Source organism: Eptatretus burgeri, chromosome 15, assembly GCF_056783735.1.
Source record: "Eptatretus burgeri isolate ZD-2024b chromosome 15, Ebu_testis_v1, whole genome shotgun sequence".
NCBI classification, from domain to species: Eukaryota; Metazoa; Chordata; class Myxini; order Myxiniformes; family Myxinidae; genus Eptatretus; species Eptatretus burgeri.
The window spans coordinates 7,593,248-7,613,685 of NC_140975.1; the positions used below are offsets into that span (position 1 = coordinate 7,593,248).

Below are 20,438 nucleotides of genomic sequence, written 5' to 3' on the forward strand. Positions count from 1 at the left end.
ACAAGAAGGAAAAAGGGAATCAGTTTGGGAGAAAAAGACATGAAGACTGAGAATTGAAGGAGAGAGAGAGAGAGAGAGAGAGAGAGAGAGAGAGAGAGAGAGAGAGAGAGAGAGAGAGAGAGAGAGAGAGAGAGAGAGAGAGAGAGAGAGAGAGAGAGAGAGAGAGAGAGAGAGAGAGAGAGAGAGAGAGAGAGAGAGAGAGAGAGAGAGAGAGAGCCAAAGACGAAGTGACAGGACGACAGGCCCATGTAAGCGCAGGTGTTTTCAACGTACGAGCGAACGGGCACAGAAGCAGGTTTAGAGTGCCTCAAATTCGTCGATGCGTTGTTTCGTGTTCCCCTGGCGAATTTGCCGCAGAGTTTTGTACTTGTCCCGGCCTTGGCGGACGTTGTCTTCGTGGAGGACGTCGTTGGCCGTACACTTGGTGCTGTTCCGAGCACGTGCGAGATCCATGGTCAACTCCTGCAGTTGGAAATGGGGATGGAAATGGTTAAGTAGTGACAAATGCACGGAGCACACTTTTTAAGCCGGCTGTTCCGCGGTCAATCGTACAGGCGTGCGCATTTCCCCGATGACGCAGTGCTCCCTGCTGACAATGTACCATATGACAGGCTCAGCCGGTTGAACCTACAACTTAGCATTGACATGTGAGCTTCAAATAAATGAGAGATAATGTGAAAGGATAGATGGGGAAAAGGGAAATATTACGGGGTGTGTATGTGCTGGGATGAATGACATATTCTGGTGTCCCTTGTCTCTAATTGAAGTCAATTAAAAACTTTGTATTGTCGAACTCATGAACATTTGTCCCTGGATATTACATGTCGGACTGAAATGAGGAAAAAAAAAAGGGCAAAATTAAGGTTGTGGAAATTCAGACTTGACATCTACCTTCTGGAACCCTTGGACTCAGTTACTGTATCTACTATAAATAGATGAGGTGTGTGTGTGTGTCATGTTTTTTGTGGAGTTCCACTGGAGCATTCTGACGTGGAATGTGAGACACCAAATTGATTGTCATGACGTCCTGAGTTGATTAGGTTAATGAACGACAAAGAGCCGGGAAGAATTCCCATGTTTTAAATGCACGTCATGTTAAGGTGTGTCGAGCAGATAAATAGGTCCTCTTCCGCACCATGACATTCGAATGACAAAATAAATAACAAAACAAGAAAAATAAAAATCACTCGGTGACACCTTGCGGAACGGAACAGCCCTCAGTAGAGAACATACCTCCGCCAGGCTGAACAGTTTACATTTTGTATGCCACCGATAGGTCAGATCTGAATCCAGACCTTAGCCAGAATCGGATCGGCTTGTTCTTATCACCTCAGCAACTCATCCACCTCGTTTTGTCACCACTCGTCCACAACTTTTTGAGATATCATGCTATACATCATTTTTGCTCTCATCTCTCAATGGTGAAGGATCACTTGAAAAATTCTTAGATCCGGATCCGGAGTCGGATCTTCACCAAAAATAAGTGTTGCTGTCCTTGGCTGATCACGTACAGACACAAACAATATCCAGATTGAGTACATGAAAAGTGGACAAAATTTGTGTGACAGACAGATAGACAGACAGACAAATGCTACAGACCAACATACTCGGCGAAAATTTTTTTTCGCCAAATAATGATAACATTGTAACAAAGCACATATAAATTAATACTAATAATGTTAACAATAATAATAGTAGTATAATTTGGCAATAATAAGGAATGTATAATCCCCGCCCTGGCCCAAGCTCAATCAGTTTGGTGAAAGGCAAGCTCATGCTCAAGCAGTACAGCAGGCAGGTATGCTACAAGGCCATGAAGACCAATGAAAATTTGGTCCAATGGATGAACGGGCCCACTTGTTGGATAAAGGTGTCGAGGCTCATAGAAGTATAGAACAACAGGGGATGATGGATCTACAGCCAAGATGGGGCAAAGAGAAAAATGGAGGGAAGACAACAGAGATGCTCCATCCACAGTATAAGGAGAGCAAATTGTAGGAGAAGGACGTAATGGGAACAGTGGTGGATATGTGAGAGATGATGAGGTGGTAGTGGGCTCGGGAACACCTTGTAACAACAGACTCAGGAGGACAGTTCCACAAGTGTGAAAAGAGGGTTATGAAAGAATGGAGGGTAACAAGGAAATGGTTGTGGCACAACAGGTGCAACCAGAAAAGGTAAGCACTGGGAAGAGAGGTGAAGAGGGCAAGAAAAGCAAAACCAAAATAGGAGCTGGTAAAAAAATCTACCAGGCCAACAACCTACCTACGGTGAGCAGGACCATGAGACTCAGCTACCTGACACTACATTTCAACGTCACAGAAGGATTTATATCCCACGGCCTCAAGGTGGGAAGCAGCAGCAGCAGTCCACAGTGGGGAGCCATATTCCATGACACCAGACGAAGGCTGTGCTCTCAAGACAACAGCTCGGTTTTGTCCGTCATATGTAAACTGTTAATGAGTCCCACCAAAGGCACAGGTGAGCGGGGATGGTGTGCATGTTCGAATGAGCCAGGCCTCGCGTATTCCAACATTGCGCTTGTGGCCTCTGACAGCTTTTGGAGCCATCGGGTGCTCGTTCTACGCCACACTCGAGTTTGTGGTTGATCAGTGCCCCAGACGAGATACACTTCTAGTCTTGGGGGATTTCAATGCATCGACTGGAACTGATAGGGATGGTTATGAGGTGTGTGTTGGTCCCCATGGGTCAGGAACTCTGAACCAGAATAGCACTAAGTTCCTTGACTTTGCAAGAAGTCATGGACTTAGGGTGGCTGGTTCATGGTTTCAGCGCCCACAAGCTCATCGCTGGACTTGGTATTCCAACGCTGGCGGTGTGGCAAAGGAGATTGACCATGTCCTCATTGACGGTCGTTGGAGGATGATCCAGAACTGCAGGGTCTACCGGAGTGCTCAGTTCCTCAATACTGACCACAGGCTTGTTGTAGCAACTCTAAAGCTGCACCTTAAATCCTTGAGAATGGTACCATCCCAGCCTAGGCTGGATGTTGCCAAGCTCAGGGATGAGGAGTCATCTGCGATGCTGGCTGCGAGTCAGAGGTCAATAGACGTCTGGGTCGGGCCTGGGGAGTCATGGACTCACTGGATCATGGGGTGTGGCGCTGCCGGTATCTGTGCGGGAGGACGAAAGTCCGAGTCTTCAGGTCCTTGGTACTTCCAGTCTTGCTCTATGGGTGCGAGACTTGGACACTGACCAAGGATCTGAGACGGAGACTTAATTCCTTTGGTACCAGGTCTCTTCGGAGAATCCTTGGCTATCGCTGGTCGGATTTTGTGTCCAACGAGCGGTTGCTGAGAGAGACTCGGATGAGATTTGTTACCTGCATAGTCCGTGAGCGTCAGTTGCGGCTGTATGGACATGTGGCTCGTTTTCCTGATGCTGATCCTGCTCACCAGATTCTCTCAGCGAGGGAGTCTCATGAGTGGAGGAGGCCAGTGGGCCGACCACATGCCTCATGGTTGCAGCAGGTTGACCGTCATCTCAAGGAGATGGGGATGGGCCTGGCATCTGCCTGGGGGATGGCCAGACGGAGGCCCCTGGAGTACCGGCAGAAAGTGGACGCAGCGACGCGCTGTTCTGGCACATGCTCCCATACCTGACCTGACCTGGGTGCTCGTTGGTCAAACCAATGCAAGGAGCTGCTCTTTGGCAGGGACAGACTTGCGAATAGAGAGTGAAGGAAAGTAAAAATTGAAAAACAATCAAATAATTCAACACACCCAAGTAAATAGGTAAAGTAGATTGTTCATGGAGCACCTCAGTTCTTGAGAAAAAGGACACAGGAAGGGTCTTTTCAACTCGTTTTGCATTTCCGCACACAATCAATCTACATGTCCTTGGAGCTGCAATTTTGTCTGACTCTCGATATTCCCCAACTCTGAGAGCGTGAGTTCCACATTCGATTGGTCGAGATGACGTACAACCTCGTTCATGTACTGCTAAACCAGAGGTTTTTGGAAGTGTCAAAAAGACGATTTGTGCTCTAAGTTGTTCAAGTATATAATTCAATTGAATTAAAATGAAGATTTTAAAGGTTTGAAGAAAAAAAGAAAAATTCGGAAGTTTACTGCCATTGATGAAGTGTCGATCACGCCACCTTATCTGTTATTTAGACTTTAGTAAACTATCAAGAGTATTTTTTTATTTTTTTTGAATAGCCGACACAGTCAAAGTCAAAGCTCATGGACGAGCTAGAACACAGAACGGATCAGGACACAGCGTAAAAAAGGAACAGCAGGAGAAGGGGGAAATGGCAATAGCAGGGCAGAGGGAGACAATAGATGGACAAACAAGGGATGCGGGTAACGACGAGGGGAAGAGGAGAATGCAAGGGAAAGACAAGATGGATACAGGGGTATGGGGTGGTATAATGGGTGTAGAAAATATCTTGGTTCTGGATGGGGGATGATTTGAGATGGTGGTGAGCAGCTGTGTTGAAGACCTGGAGGGAAGAATGATATTGAAGAGAGTGTGGAAGTTGATTCCACAGACTTGGAGAAAACACAGATGAACAAATGATTGGAGGTGAGCAGTCGTTCTGGACTATGGCAGTTTCATGAGGAGGGGGTTTCTGGTGGACCATGTGCGTTCTGTAGATCCCTGGGGCGGGGAGGGGGGGGACAAGCTTGGAGAGGGCAGAGGGTGCAAGCCTTTTGATGGACAGGAGCTCAGGTGTCTCAAGGAAGGACTTTGCACGATGGAGGATGCCCAGTTACCATCTGGCTTTGGAGGCTAATTTTGAAATGTGGCTTGTCCATGGCTTAGAGTGACACCCAAGAGTTTGATTGACTGAACTTCAAGAGGGTTGTTGAGAAAGTAGATGGAAGGGTTTGTGGTACGGTCCTTTCAGAGTGAGAGAGAGAGAGAGACAGAGAGAGAAAGGGATTTAACAGCTTGGTTAAAGGACATGGTACAAGTGTTTGAGCAGTTTGTGATTTTGTCACGATCTGAAGAGAGCGAAGAGACTGCTGCCTGCCTTTCTGAAGGATGAGCGATGTCACGGCAGAGAGTGGGGTCATTAGCAAAGAAATAAAGAGGATTTTCTAGAGTCAGTGAGACCATTGAAGAAGATTAGGAAGAGGATGGGGCCGAGAACAGTGCACTCCAGCCTTGACAGGAAGAGGAAATTAAAGGGATCTGTTGAGAGCCACATGTTGTCTCTGAGAGTGTAGAAGAAGTGAGTAATCCAAGAGTGGAGTTGGCCTTGGATTCCATCAGCAGATGCAGTAGTTTGGAGAGCAAGGCAGGATGCCAGACTATCGAAAGCTCGCGAGATGTCCAGAGAGACGGCCTTAATCCCATGTCTGATATTGAGAGCCTCCATCCATTGCTGTGTGAGTATAAGCAGCATGTCCAAGGTGGAGTGACCAAGTCTGAATTCGAATTGATAATCTGAGATGAAGATGTTGGAGAAAAGGAATGATTTTATGTTAACTGCGATGATCTATTTCATGACCTTGCTGATGATTGGAAGTCAGTTCATTGGTCTTGAGTTCAGGAGAACAGTTTTTGCACCCTTTATTTTTGTAATGTTATGACGTTGGCTGATTTTGAAGCAGATGGAAGATGACCGAAGGTAAATGACAGGGTGAAAAAGGCAGAGAGGAAGTGCAAGAACAGCAGAGCAGGTTTTTAGGACACACGAGCTGATGCCGTCTGGTCCAGTTGCAGAGCCAGAGTCGAGGGTTACCAGAAACTTTTCTACCTTCGCCGGTGCAAGACACACAAAGTTCAGGAGCTGTTGGGTACGACTGGGAAGGATGGGTACAGAGAGCGAGCGGTTAGGGACACAAGATTTTGAAGCAAACACAGAATTGAGGCATTCAGCCTTCTCATGAACGGAGTTGGCTGTGGTGCCATTCTGTGGTGTCTAGCCTCATTGTACTTATGATACATTACATTGCATACATGGGATCACATGCTGTGCGGATGACAGCATGATGTCATCATGCAGATGGAATGGGAAGGATTGGAGGCCTGCTTAAGTTTTGGAAGAAACGGTTGCTCTTGTTGTTCCCTGGAGTTACAACGCTTCTCCTGCTTCTTTCATACCACATCAACACCACACATTTGAAGAGAGGGAAGGGATGGAAGGGGAGCATACAACAGAGACAGACTTGATAAGGTGCCACCAGGTTTTAGAGGACAGAGACATGTTTTAAAGCTCATTCTTGAGATTGGACAGATGATGTTTTCTGCTCGCTCTCCTGAGAGTAGAACACACACTTGTTGCGGGCTTTGTGCACTGATCACACTTGGTGCAGAAAGCATGCAAGTGGAGGGAAGAAGCATAATAAGAAGCCATATAGATATGACATACAGACAAGGGCATGGGGGAGGTGGGGGTATGTGGTCGGGTGGGGGTAGGGGTCAGTGGATTGATATTTGGGTTGTTGTGGAGTATTCGTGACGTAGCATACAACCTAATCACAGCTGTCAACACAAAAGTTATTTTCTCTATTTTTTTTAATTCTCTTTGTGGTTGAAAGATGTCATCGGGGTCAATCGTTTTGCATGCAAAGTGTGATGAATACACGTTTCGCACAATTTAGAATCGTGGAAATCAACGTAACATCGATATATATATATATATATATATATATATATATATATATATATATATATATATATATATATATATCTATATATATATATATATATATATATATATATATATATATACATATATATATATATATATATACACACACACACATACATACAGTGGGGAGAACAAGTATTTGATACACTGCCGATTTTGCAGGTTTTCCCACTTACAAAGCACGTAGAGGTCTGAAATTTTTATCATAGGTACACTTCAACTGTGAAAAACGGAATAATATATAAAAATGACCGTTTTTACAGCCATTTTTCCCTGCTGTGCAGGGGTTTGGCTTTTTCTTGCGGCAATGTTTTATGGCCGGATGCCCTTCCTGACGCCAACCCTGGTCGCCTCTTATGACACACAGGGATATGGTACACCTATTCTAACCGGGGCATACACCGGGACCAGGACACTGGTACTCATTTCACCGACCTCGGAAGGATGACAGGCTGAGTCAACCTCCTGGCATTAATTCAGGAGCCAACGGGGCTTGAACTCAGGACCCTGGGATCCCAAGCCGCCACCCTAACCACGAAGCCAACACCAGGCTGTGAAAGACGGAATGTAAAACAAAAATCCTGAAAATCACATTGTATGATTTTTAAATAATTAATTTGCATTTTATTGCATGAAATAAGTATTTGATACATCAGAAAAACAGAACTTAATATTTGGTCCAGAAACCTTTGTTTGCAATTACAGAGATCAGACGTTTCCTGTAGTTCTTAACCAGGTTTGCACAGACTGCAGCAGGGATTTTGGCCCACTCCTCCATACAGATCTTCTCCAGATCCTTCAGGTTCCGGGGCTGTTGCTGGGCAACACAGACTTTCAGCTCCCTCCAAAGATTTTCTCTTTGGTTCAGGTCTGGAGACTGGCGAGGCCACTCCAGGACCTTGAGATGCTTCTTACGGAGCCACTCCTTAGTTGCCCTGGCTGTGTTTCGGGTCGTTGTCATGCTGGAAGACCCAGCCACGCCCCATCTTCAATGCTCTTGTTGAGGGAAGGAGGTTGTTGGCCAAGATCTCGCGATACATGGCCCCATCCATCCTCCCCTCAATACGGTGCAGTCGTCCTGTCCCCTTTGCAGAAAAGCATCCCCAAATAATGATGTTTCCACCTCCATGCTTCACGGTTGGGATGGTGTTCTTGGGGTTGTACTCATCCTTCTTCTTCCTCCAAACACGGCGAGTGGAGGTTAAACCAAAAAGCTCTATTTTGGTCTCATCAGACCACATGACCTTCTCCCATTCCTCCTCTGGATCATCCAGATGGTCATTGGCAAACTTCAGACAGGCCTGGACATGCGCTGGCTTGAGCAGAGGGACCTTGCGTGCGCTGCAGGATTTTAATCCATGACGGCGTAGTGTGTTACTTATGGTTTTCTTTGAGACTGTGGTCCCAGCTCTCTTCAAGTCATTGACCAGGTCGTGCCGTGTAGTTCTGGGCTGATCCCTCACCTTTCTCATGATCATTGAGGCTCCACGAGGTGAGATCTTGCATGGAGCCCCAGACTGAGGGAGATTGACTGTTATTTTGAACTTCTTCCATTTTCTAATAATTGCGCCAAAAGCTGTTGCCTTCTCACCAAGCTGCTTGCCTATTGTCCTGTAGCCCATCCCAGCCTTGTGCAAGTCTACAATTTTGTCCCTGATGTCCTTAGACAGCTCTCTGGTCGTGCCCATTGTGGAGAGGTTGGAGTCTGATTGATTGAGTGTGGACAGCTGTCTTTTATGCAGATAACGAGTTCAAACAGGTGCAGTTAATAATGGTAATGAGTGGAGAATGGGAGTGCTTCTTAAAGACAAAACTAACAGGTTTGTGAGAGCCAGAATTCTTACTGGTTGGTAGGTGATCAAATACTTATTTCATGCAATAAAATGCAAATTAATTATTTAAAAATCATACAATGTGATTTTTCAGGATTTTTGTTTTCGATTCCGTCTTTCACAGTTGAAGTGTACTTATGATAAAAAAAATTACAGACCTCTACGTGCTTTGTAAGTGGGAAAACCTGCAAAATCGGCAGTGTATCAAATACTTGTTCTCCCCACTGTATATATGTATATATATTGGGTCACCGAAATAGGTGACCCTTATTGTCAGTAATTCTGTCTGTTTGTTTGTTTGGATGTTTGTTCATTTGTCATCAGCATCATTGGTAGTAAACGCGGGCGGATTTTGACCAAACTCTGCAATGTACATCTTATGACCGAGTGCTTTGGAAATTGTGATGGTTGCTAGGGACGCTTTGGTTCCCTAGCAACAACCGAAAAACCTTCAAAATCGGTACCGTTCACGTGAAATAAATTCCGAAAGCCATTATCCCACGTAGGGTTATGAAATTTGGCACGAATGATCTGCAGGTGATGCTCTATCAAATATATTCCGGTTTTTGTGATATATGGAATCCTTTACCCGCAGCGCCCCCTACAATTAGGGTATGCGCGAAAATTGGCGAAAATTGAAGGCCCCCTAGCGACCAGGTGAGTGCATCGATACGAATGAAACTTTGCAGGTTCATGGTACTCAATGAGTACTACAACTTTTCCTCAGGACATATTGACCGATTTCGCTTAGGTCAGGGGTCAAAGGTCAATTAGTGCAAAAATCGATAATATGCGAGAGCTGGAGGTGCCTTCGCGCCAAATGCTACTCCTCCTAGGGTTATGGTCGGATGGTCATGAAAATTCACACTAATCGTCTGGAATGCATTGTGCACAAACGATCGAGCCGGATTTTCGATTTAGATCTTTGTTCACCCACAGCACCCCCTCGAACTTTGGGGATTTCCGATTTCAAACCGCATTTTCGTTACTTTTCATTCAAATGGATACTGAGTCGTTATCAGGAGATGGAACTGGATGAGATTTGATATGCATAATCTTAAGGTGATTCCCTATCCGCGATATGACATCCATTTTGCTCTATATCTTATAGTTTCCATGCTCGGCGACCCATCGCCACCTACTGGCTTGTCTGTCTGTCTCTCTCTCTCTCTCTCTCTCTCTCTCTCTCTCTCTCTCTCTCTCTCTCTCTCTCTCTCTCTCTCTCTCTCTCTCTCTCTCTCTCTCTCTCTCTCTCTCTCTCTCTGTCCTCTCTCTCAACATGGACAAACTTTTAAACTCTCTCTCTTCCTGATATGTGGTGATTTAAATTGTCACCATGCTAATTGGCTGGGTGTTGGTTCCTCTCTCACCAACCATGGCACTTCAGCAAAGGACTTCTGTGACTCCATAGGACTGACTCAATATGTGAACTTTCCAACCCGGATTTCTCCAAATGACAAATCCTCTCTTCTAGATTTGGTGACGACTAACTTTCCCGCAAATACCTCCCGCTCTTCCTCTGCTCCAATTGGTTCTTACACTTGTGAAAGTCAACAGCTCTCTGGCTATTTTCAGAGAGTTACCTCAATGCTGGCGAGTCTGGCATTTCACTCAGGCAGATTGGCAGGGAATGCAAGCAGCCATCTCACTTCAGGACTGGTCCCCCATATCTACTGCCCGTGATGTTAATTCAGACTGCGATTTCTTCCAAACGAACCTGCTCTCTCTCTCTCATGTACAGATTCATCCCTTCAATTATCCTACCCTTCTTCCCACCCATGGTACACTGAATCCTGTGGTGCAGCAGTTGCTCTGAAACAACTTGCCTTCTCTTCCTGGAAGGCAAAACTGACCGAAGGCAATATCACTGCATTCAAGGAGTCCGCAACAAGTATGTGTCCACTCTCAGGAGAGCCAGAAAACAACATCTCTCCAACCTCAAGAATGAACTTTTCAAACTTTTCTCCCTCTTTTAAAACCTGATGATGCCTTGTTAAGTCTGTCTCTGGAGTATGCTCCCCTTTCAGCCCTTCCCGCTCTTCAATGGGGCATCACAGCCGACTCTACTCGTGAGAAGGCCAAATGCTTCGGTGTTTGCTTCTAAATCTTGTCCCCAACCCCTAACTCTTTTGTACCCAACTTTCCTTGTCATACCCAACTGCTCCTCAGCTCTGTGTCTTTTACACCTGAGAAGGTGGAGAAGGTTCTTTCAACCCTAGGCTCTGTCACATGTCCAAAAAAATCTGCTCTGCTACTCTTGCACATACTCTCTCTGCACTCCCCCCCCCCCCCGTCATTTACACGAGGTCATCTTCCATCTGTTTGGAAATCAGCAGACGTTACAACATTACATGAAAAGGTGCAAAAGCAGATCTCCTATAACTACAGATCAATTAGCTTACTTCCAATCATCAGCAAGGTCATGGAATCCATCATCACAGTTGACATAAAATCATTCCTTTTCTCCAACAGCCTCATCTCAGATCATCAATTCAGATTCCGACCTGGTCGCTCTCCCTTGGACATGCTGCTTCTAGTCTCACAACAATGGATGGAGGCCCTCAATATCACTTTCCTATAGTATCTCTCTCTCTCTCTCTCTGTGGTAAATCCTCTTTACTTATTTGCTGTTAACTCCACTCTCTGCCACGACATCCTTCATCCGCCAGACACGCAGGCTGCAGCCTCTTCCCTCTCTTCAGACCTTGAAAAAAAACCACAATCTGGTCAAACATTTGCAATATGTCTTTCAATCCTGACAAATCTCAGTCTCGCTATCTTTTTCCAAAAGGAACGTCTGGCAAACCCTACTATCTACTTTCTCAACAATCCTCTTGAGTAAGTTCATTCATTCAAACTCCTCAGTCTCAATATCAGCCATGATCTTTCTTGGGCAAACTACATTTCAGAGTTAGCCTCCACAGCCAGCCACCAACTGGGCATTCTCCATCATACAAAGCCCTTCCTTGGCAAACCTGAACTCCTATCCACCGACTAGGTCTTCATCCACAGCTTTATGGAGCACTGCTCTTCCCTCTGGGGCTGCCACCCCTGGCTCAGGTCTTGCTCAGCTTGACGCCACGGAAACCAAGGCCTTCAAGATTATTAGAATGTCCCACGACGAAGCTGCGTCGATGGGTCTATCACTTTGCCATCGCACACAGGTCGGTGGTTTCTATGTCTCCGATCACATCCTTTCTGGTCTTGCACCCTGTGCTCTTTCCGTGCACTGTCCTCACCCCTCCAGGTTTCTGCAGGGTTCATACATTCCACCCTCAACCCCCTTCTCGTGAAACTACCAAAATCCAGGATCACAACTCACCACCACTCATTTGTTCTTCTTTTTTCCCACCTTTGGAATCAACTTTCCTCTTCAATCTCATTCCTTCCTCCACATCTTTAAGTCAGCTGTTCACCACCATCTCAGATCATCCCCAATCCAAAACCATGATCGTTTCTACCCTCCTTAACCCCCAATCCCTCCTTCCAATTTTTTCTCCTGTTGCTTCCTGGTCCATTCAGTGTACTAGTACTAGCTCTCCACGAGCCTTGGCAATGTAGACAAAAAATAAACAAACAAAAAACACCACCTGGTTATTCAGGATGATAAAAATGGAAAATGAATAAAATCTTGTTCTTTCCTGACCATAATTATTCCAATCTCGTGGGATTGGCCAGGGAAAGTTTGGCCCAAGTCTTTCACGAACCGGCTGGTCTGGCCTTGCTCGATGTTCGACTGGGTAAGTTGGAGCAGGAATTTTTAATTTGTTCAGGGACCAAACGATAACTCAACTGCTCTTTGCGAAGAACATCATGGGATCTTTAATGTCTACGAACTAATGCGAGTACATGTAACACCCGGCTTAACGTACACCCGAGGAACAGCGCACACATTGATGCCTTACCCTGCATGCAAAACACCAGGATGACAGTTTATAGCCTGGTCGGCATTCAAGCCCAGGCTGAACAGCTCAGAGATGATTGTGTATACCTTTAGGTCATCCTGCCAGCCAACAATCAATAAAAATAGGGGCAATACCCCACGGGGTTCACCTGGTAGAATAATCATACTGAGGAGGAAATCAACGAGGCACGGAATCAGCAAAGTGTACAGATGAAAGAGTATTATAGCAAATACCTATTTTGGGGGGCGACCACCCCCATAAACCTCCTTAGACCCCGATTTTAAAAAATAACGTGAACAAACTTTGATATATCATGGTTGATGAAGGTTGTGGTCAAGGTTTCATCGGAATTGTGTGTGTAGAGTGTAGTTTCAGAGAAGAAAGCAAATACATATTTTGGGGGGGCAATCACCTTATAGACCCCCTAAGACCCCGAGTTTTTAAATGTCGTGAACAAACTTTGGTACATCACTTATGGGTGATGAAAGTTGAAGTCAAGTTTCATCGAAATTGTGTGTGTGGTTTCGGAGACGAAGTTGCAAGTTTTTGTGGACGGAGGGGATGGATTGATGACACGCCATCCCATCAGCTCCCGGAACTACGTTCCAGGTGAGCTGAAAATCAAAGGATTTTTAATTCATGACCAAAAAAAAAAATGAATCCATGTTATTCTCTGTGTATTATTTTTGTTTGAAAGAAACAGGCCTCCTCGTATTCATCACTTTGATATTACGGGCATGGAATCACACTGGAAAGCACAACCCTTGAGTGCAAACAAATGAGAAGTTAAACCGCAACGACCACCGACTGAATCGCAATCATAATCCAGACTAATATCTCCAACCACATCTCCAAATCGAACCACAATCCCACCTGCAGTTGCCTCTTCACTCGCTGGTTTTTTGCAGCTTCTGTGAGTCTCGCCTCTTCGATGTGCACGTTCCACGCTATTCCAAAACCCAGCTCGGCGCTGCCCTCGACGTGCCGTTCATCCGTCTCGTCCGTTTCACCTTCGGGGCTCAGGCCCGGAGAGCTGGGTGTCAGCGTGGGATTATGGGTCGCCAGCGTGGGTGTTGGTGCCGGAGTGGGGGGCGGTGGAGCAGCCATGGCTTGCTTCAACTCCTGGCGTGTATGCTCCAAATCCTCCTGAACTAGAATTGTCTAGTGCAGAACGGAACAAAATATTCCACATAAAAATTAAACTGACCATCATCATTTTCTACCTTTAGAAAACGCTTTTTCTGATATAAAATACATTTGTTGCCAACTGATAACCTGAAAAAAAATTGCTAAAATTCGGGTCAAAAGCAATAATTTTGCAGCAGACACGATGGGATCTGTTATGTCTTCAAGCAGATGCAGAAGGGATAATGGTTATACATGAGTCATATATATATATATATATATATATATATATATATATATATATATATATATATATATATATATATATATATATATATATATATGGCAGGCATTATTCATAATGCTTCACCCCCTCCACAAGTGTAAGTTCACTGTAACCTACCGACCAGCGGCGATGATAACCTCATCCGAATGGACCACAAGAGTGGGCTTTCCTCTTTGGGGAGTAAATTTCTGGGGTATCAAGTGAGGTTGTTCAAGAACGTGACCCACTACTTGATTAATAAAGTACCTTCTGCTTCCACTCCATCACCTCATCCACCTTCCTCCGCTGTGCTTCCTCAAGAAGGGAAATCCTCGCCGTAAACTCGGCAAGCTCAGCAGCCTGTAAGGGACATGTGGACAATGTGCAGCACCGGATACTCATTTTGGTCTTGGCCCAGTTTACGGGTAATTATGAATTTAAATTAACATTACCTCTCTATTGTTTATTAACACAACAGAAACAATAATGCATTAGCTGTCATTGAAAGCCTGGACCTTATCTGTTCAGAAACAGGCCACGAACAAACTCGACATCCACAATCACTACGGCAAGTTGGCTCAACGTCCCTTCTGGAGGGCTGTATGCTTCAGATGCAACATCTTGTCGACACAGTTCCAAAATGGCAGTTTGTTGGTTCATCCAACTTCCTCAGGAATGATAACTGAGCACATTACGAACAGAGAATTTTGTATCACCATGTTTTACCTCAATTAGTATTAACAAGACACTTAAGCCGAGAGTGAGTGCTCAGCCAGATAGCTGTGAGCCCAAGTGCTTGCGATGAGGATGCATTTAGTTGCTCGTGTCCTGATGTTCTAGAACTTTAGCTAAATCCACATACAATATTATTTATGATACTTATACTGCCTTCCACTGCATTACCAACTGCTCTTGACTGCGCTGCTGATCTGCAGCTTGCTTTGCAAGTGCCTCGCGTGCCTCCTCGGCCTCATGACGAGCCTCCTGCAGCCTCTTCGCTTCCTGCTCGGCTCGAAGCCTCTCCCTCTCCAGTGAGGCCGCACGGTTACACTGCTCCTGCAGCTCTGAGGTCAGATGGCAACAGAGCATATGATATGGCAGAGAACGAGGAAAGGGGAAGAGGGCAAACAAGTTAGAGCACAAAGGACCTTTCTGCGCATGTGTCGTCTGCTCCTCTATCTGCTGCAGGCGCTGCAATAACTCCTCCTTTTCCCTTTCGACCCTCTCCCTTTCCTTCTCTGCCGCTTCTCTCTTCCTTCGCTCACTCTCCAGCTGTGCCCTAAAACACAGTCAAATGGCTCTTCGAATGAGCAAATGTTTCGAAACTCAGTCACACCATCGGGTGACATTTCCACTGCAACGGGCTGTTCCGGCCGAATGGGTGTCGCTAGACCGTTCGACACAAAAACCAGGAAAGCAATGACAAGCCATTTGTCTGGACTTTTAATTTAGGAAAAGATAAAGCACCTCCAGTCAGCTCAGTCAGCCCCAGTAATGGAAACAGGCCAGAAAAGATCAACTCTTTTGTGCACCAACGAAGCACCAATCAGTTCGACCCACCTCTCCGCTTGCCTTTGCTGCTTTTCCTCCCGAGCTTGTGCCTTCATCTGCTGGACCTCAATGGTGTCCGGTCGTCTGCGCCGCATGTACAACTCATGGTTGCCCATGCACAGAGCCAGCACGCGCTTGTTCACGCGTAAACGCGGTGCCAGGAACACAAAATCCTACACAAAAGCAGTCACGCAATCTAAAGTAATCTTTCCTGTAGAATGGAACCTGTGAAGGAAAGTAGATTCCATGGAAGAAGAGGCAATGGAAGTATTTGTCACAGTAAATGTTTGGACCTTTTTCTTTTTTTTTTACATGGGATTTCATGTTGGGGTCTTGTGAATAATTGGTGTGATATTTTAGATCATAAAGATGCTGAAAGACAGTCCATATAGCACAGGGTAGGTTAGACATGGGTCGGTCCTTAATTGGTCCACACTCCCACCCAGTCCTTCTGTAATACTGTTAAAAGAGAAACTTAATTTTTTTAAAAAAAATCTATAATGCAGATACAGCATCCTCAAACTTACAGACTCGACTAGAACAGGCCATTTGGGCAAGATTCACAACCGCAATTTGCCACTTCGTCCTCACCGGTGCCTTCTTGTCAATCGGTTTGATGATGAATTTCTTCTCATTGAAGGAAATGTTTCTGATCTCACTCCATGGGAAACCAATTTTTGGAGATAGTCTGGAAAAGTGGAAAGGTGAAGAGGGACTGGTTGTAGGGTTATAACAGAATGATACTTTTCCCCAATTGGGACTTGAACAGCATACTGCTCAGTTGCTCAATGTGGAGCCAAAAGACACTCCTCAATATGTAAAGGCAAACAGGACATGCTTACTTGTCCGAGCATTCATAAAAGTTGAGCCCCAGAGCATCCACACCCAGCCACAGCTGTGTACCCTTCTTGTTACGGATTTCAAAGTAGTTGACACCATACATCTCGAGGTCCTGGGCGATTTTCAGGTACTCCACCATGGCGTCCTCTCTAGAAGAGAAGACAGGAGCAGGGGACATTACAGGTCAAGTCAGGTTTGGCAGCATACGCCGGAGCAGCGCGTCGCAATATCCACTTTCTGCGGGTATTCCAGGGACCTCCATCTGGCCATCCCCCAGGCAGATGCCTGGCTCACCCCCATCTCCTTGAGATGCTGATCAACCTGCTGCAACCACGAGGAACGTGGTCGGCGAATTGGCCTCCTCCACTCACAAGTCCTCCTCACTGAGAGAATCTGGTGAGCAGGATCAGCATCAGGAAAAGGAGCCACATGTCCATACGCAGCTGACGCTCACGGACTAAACAGGCAACGAATCTCATCTGAATCTCTCTCAGTAACCACTCGTGAGACACAAAGTCCGACCAGCGACAGCCAAGGATTCTCTGAAGAGACCTGGTACCGAAGGAGTTAATTCTTTGGCTAAGATCCTTGGTCAGAATCCAAGTCTCATATCCACAGAACAAGACTGGAAGCACCAAGGACTTAAAGACTCGGACTTTCATCCTCCTGCATAGGCACCGACAGCATCACACCCCATGATCCAGTGAATGAAACGACTCCCAGTCCCGATCCAGACGTCTATTGACCACTGGCTCACAACATGTGGAGACATTAATGGCACTGCAAAGGTAAGTGAATCTCTCTGTGACCTCAACATCCTTGCCACTGGCAGGTACATACAAGACAGCAGCATCCAAGATGTTACTGAAAGATTGGATCTTAGTTTTGACCCAAGAAACCCATAATCACAGTGGCCCCAAAAGGATATCCACTCTCCGCAAATATGACTGCATCATCCGCGAAATAAAAGTCAGAGATCTTGACATTCCTAAATGATGCACCGCATTTTGATCTCTCTGAAATCCTCCCTCGATTTTATTAGATTTGAGCCACAGCTTCAGAGTTGCTACAACAAGCTTGTGGTTGGTATTGAGGAACTGAGCACTACTGTAAACACTGCAGTTCTGGATCATCCTCCTGTGACCATCACCGAGCACATGGTCAATCTCCTTTGCCGCACCACCAGTGTTGGAAAACCAAGTCCAGCAATGAGCTTGTTGGCACTAAAACCATGAACCAACCACCCTAAGTCCATGACTTCTTGCAAAGTCAAGGAACTTAGTGCTATTCTGGTTCACAGTTCCAGACCCATGGGGACCAACACACGTCTCAAAACCGTCTCTATCTGTTCCAGTCGATGCATTGAAATCCCCCAAGACTGGAAGAGTATCTCGTCTGGGGCACTGATCAACCACAGACTCGAGTGTGGTATAGAAGGCATCCTTCCCGGTGAGATCACTCGCCTCAGTCGGAGCATAAACAGAGACCAGAGAAACGACACCCAAGGAGTGACGAATCCTTAGTCTCATCATACGCTGGTTCACTGGTTTTACCTCAATTATCACGGGAGTCAGCTTATTGGACACAGTCAAAGCAACTCCTTGGTTATGGTAACCATCAGTGACCAGACCAGGAGTAGGTGTAACCACCCATCATGATCTCGCCACTATCTGGTCTCTGAACCTCAGAGAGTGCTGCAATAACGATGTTCAAATGCTGGAGCTCAGATGACAGCAGAGACATGTGATGGGGGTCCCGAAGGCTTTGCCCCAATCCCGTAATCCGGTGAGCTGCCCTGCGAAGGGTAGTTACACAGGAGGTACTCCCACGGAGTGGGCTTTCAGTTTTATTTGCTATATTTGTGTATGTTGTGGAATGAAGTGTTTTACGGTTGCCGGAGTGAAAATCCTCAGACATTGCATTATCAATCAAATCACAAAAATGGATAATCACCAGGATACTCTCATCAAATAAGTTTTGTATATACTTGGCGTGTCTATCCATCACTTCGTTGATGGTTCAATCAAAGGAAAGCAAGTTGTACGTCACAAACATATTGCACGACTATCTATGTGTGAGTCTAAAAAGGATGTAAAATGAAGTAAAACACCAAAAAAATGATTAAAAAAAAAATAGCACACAGTTGTTTTTGTTGTTGTTTGTGTGTTCCTTCCATGTCCTTCTAAAGGATTCCTGCTCCCAAAGAATAATAAATGTTGCTGTTTAAACTGTCACATATCGAGCTCCCATTCTCGGTTATTCTTCTTTGAAAGATTTTAAAACAGACATTTCAGAGGTTAAACAGACTCAAATGTTTGTTCCAAGTATAATGGATTATTTGCTTTCCAATGGCACCATCTTAATCATTCCACGATAACAGGAACCCTTGAAGATAGAGGTCGTCTTGCTGGTTCTTCTTCCTTGTGACACACACACACACACACACACACACACACACACACACACACACACACACACACACACACACACACACACACACACACACACACACACACACACACACACACACACACACACACACACACACACACACGGCCACACACAGACACACACCTACGTGGACACACACACACGGATACACACACCTACGTGGACACACACACACACACGCGGATACACACACAGACGGACACACACCTATGTGCACACACACACCTACGTGGACACACACACACACACACCGACGTGGACACACACATGGATACACACACACACACACACACACACCCACACACCTACGTAGACACACACACACGGATACACACACACACACACAGACACACACCTACGTGGACACACACACGCGGATACACACACAGACGGACACACACCTATGTGGACACACACACCTACGTGGACACACACACACACACACCGACGTGGACACACACACGGATACACAAACACACACAGACAGACCCACACCTCCGTGCACACACACACCCACACACGGATACACACACAGACACACACAGGCGGACACACACCTACGTGGACACACACACACACGGACACACACATACACACGGACACACACATACACACGGCCACACACATACACACGGACACACACATACACACGGCCACACACATACACACAGACACACACAGGCGGACATACACTTACACACACCTACGTGGACACACACATACACACACAGGCGGACACACACCTACGTGGACACACACACACATACACACGGCCACACATACACGGACACACACACACAGACACACACAGGTGGACACACACCTACGTGGATACACACCTACGTGGACACACACACACACATACACACGGCCACACACACAGACACACACACACGCGGACACACACCTACGTGGACACACACACGGGCACACACACACAGGCGGACACACACCTACGTGGACACACACACGGACACACAAATGAGGACACACACACAAACGCGGACACACACACACACGTGGACCCACACATGTGGCCACACACACACGTGCGGACACACACACACGTGGACCCACACATGCGGACACACACAAACGCGGACACACACACGTGTACACACACACGTGGACCAACACAAACACGGACACACACACAAATGTGGACACACACACGTGGACACACACATGGCCGGACACAGACACACGCACGGACTCACACACGTGGACACACACACACACACACGGCCGGACACGGACACACACACAAATCTCCTTTTAGTAATACACTAGATGACCCGTGAACCCGTTGGGTTCCCGTTGTGACAGCGGTTGATAAAAAAAATCATTTCAAAAAAAAGAAAGAAAAAAAACAAGATAGCTCCAGCGAACTATCCCGCTGAGGTTGTTTGCATTGATCAAATTCTCCCGAAGAGTGCTTGACTGAATCAGGAATTTATTTTCTAATAATTTTTTCGTTGCCCGATTTGAACGAAACTTGATACTGCACACCGCAGGACAATGGTAAGTAAGGTAGCCCGAAATGTTTGCGCTATGGTGTATCGTTTTCGCTATATTTCGGGAACATACATACGTACATACATACGTACATACATACGTACATACATACATACATACATACATACATACATACATACAAGATGAGAGTTTTAGTAATATATAGAAATGATCAAATGTCCAACAGGAGGCAAGAAAGCAAATGTCCTCCACCTTTGTTCCCAGTTTCTCACACACCTCATCATCCCGCGATGCTCTTCATGCCAGCTCTGGATCCTTTCCTCCCACTGCTCTGCTGTCAGCTTGTGCTGGTCTTCTACTCTGCTCAA

General features: G+C 45.9%; 1 protein-coding gene across 12 annotated transcripts in view; it reads right to left on the reverse strand.

Moving 5' to 3' along the window:
- The window catches only part of LOC147011429 (radixin-like), a 28,556-nt gene that overhangs the window by 1,015 nt on the left and 7,103 nt on the right, over positions 1–20,438 (reverse strand). For 8 of the 12 annotated variants that reach the window (XM_085858034.1, XM_085858030.1, XM_085858031.1 and 5 more), the window contains exons 6-13: positions 20,347–20,430; positions 16,146–16,292; positions 15,895–15,991; positions 15,313–15,476; positions 14,656–15,031; positions 14,020–14,112; positions 13,236–13,523; positions 1–462 (exon numbers count right to left, since the gene is read on the reverse strand). The exon at positions 1–462 is cut by the window's left edge and continues 1,015 nt beyond it. In XM_085858034.1, coding sequence (XP_085714160.1) covers positions 298–462; positions 13,236–13,523; positions 14,020–14,112; positions 14,656–15,031; positions 15,313–15,476; positions 15,895–15,991; positions 16,146–16,292; positions 20,347–20,430 — 1,414 coding nt within the window. In that variant the 3' untranslated portion in view covers positions 1–297. The remainder of the gene's footprint in view (positions 463–13,235; positions 13,524–14,019; positions 14,113–14,655; positions 15,032–15,312; positions 15,477–15,894; positions 15,992–16,145; positions 16,293–20,346; positions 20,431–20,438) is intronic. The other 4 variants (XM_085858040.1, XM_085858037.1, XM_085858038.1 and 1 more) reach the window with 1 other exon arrangement.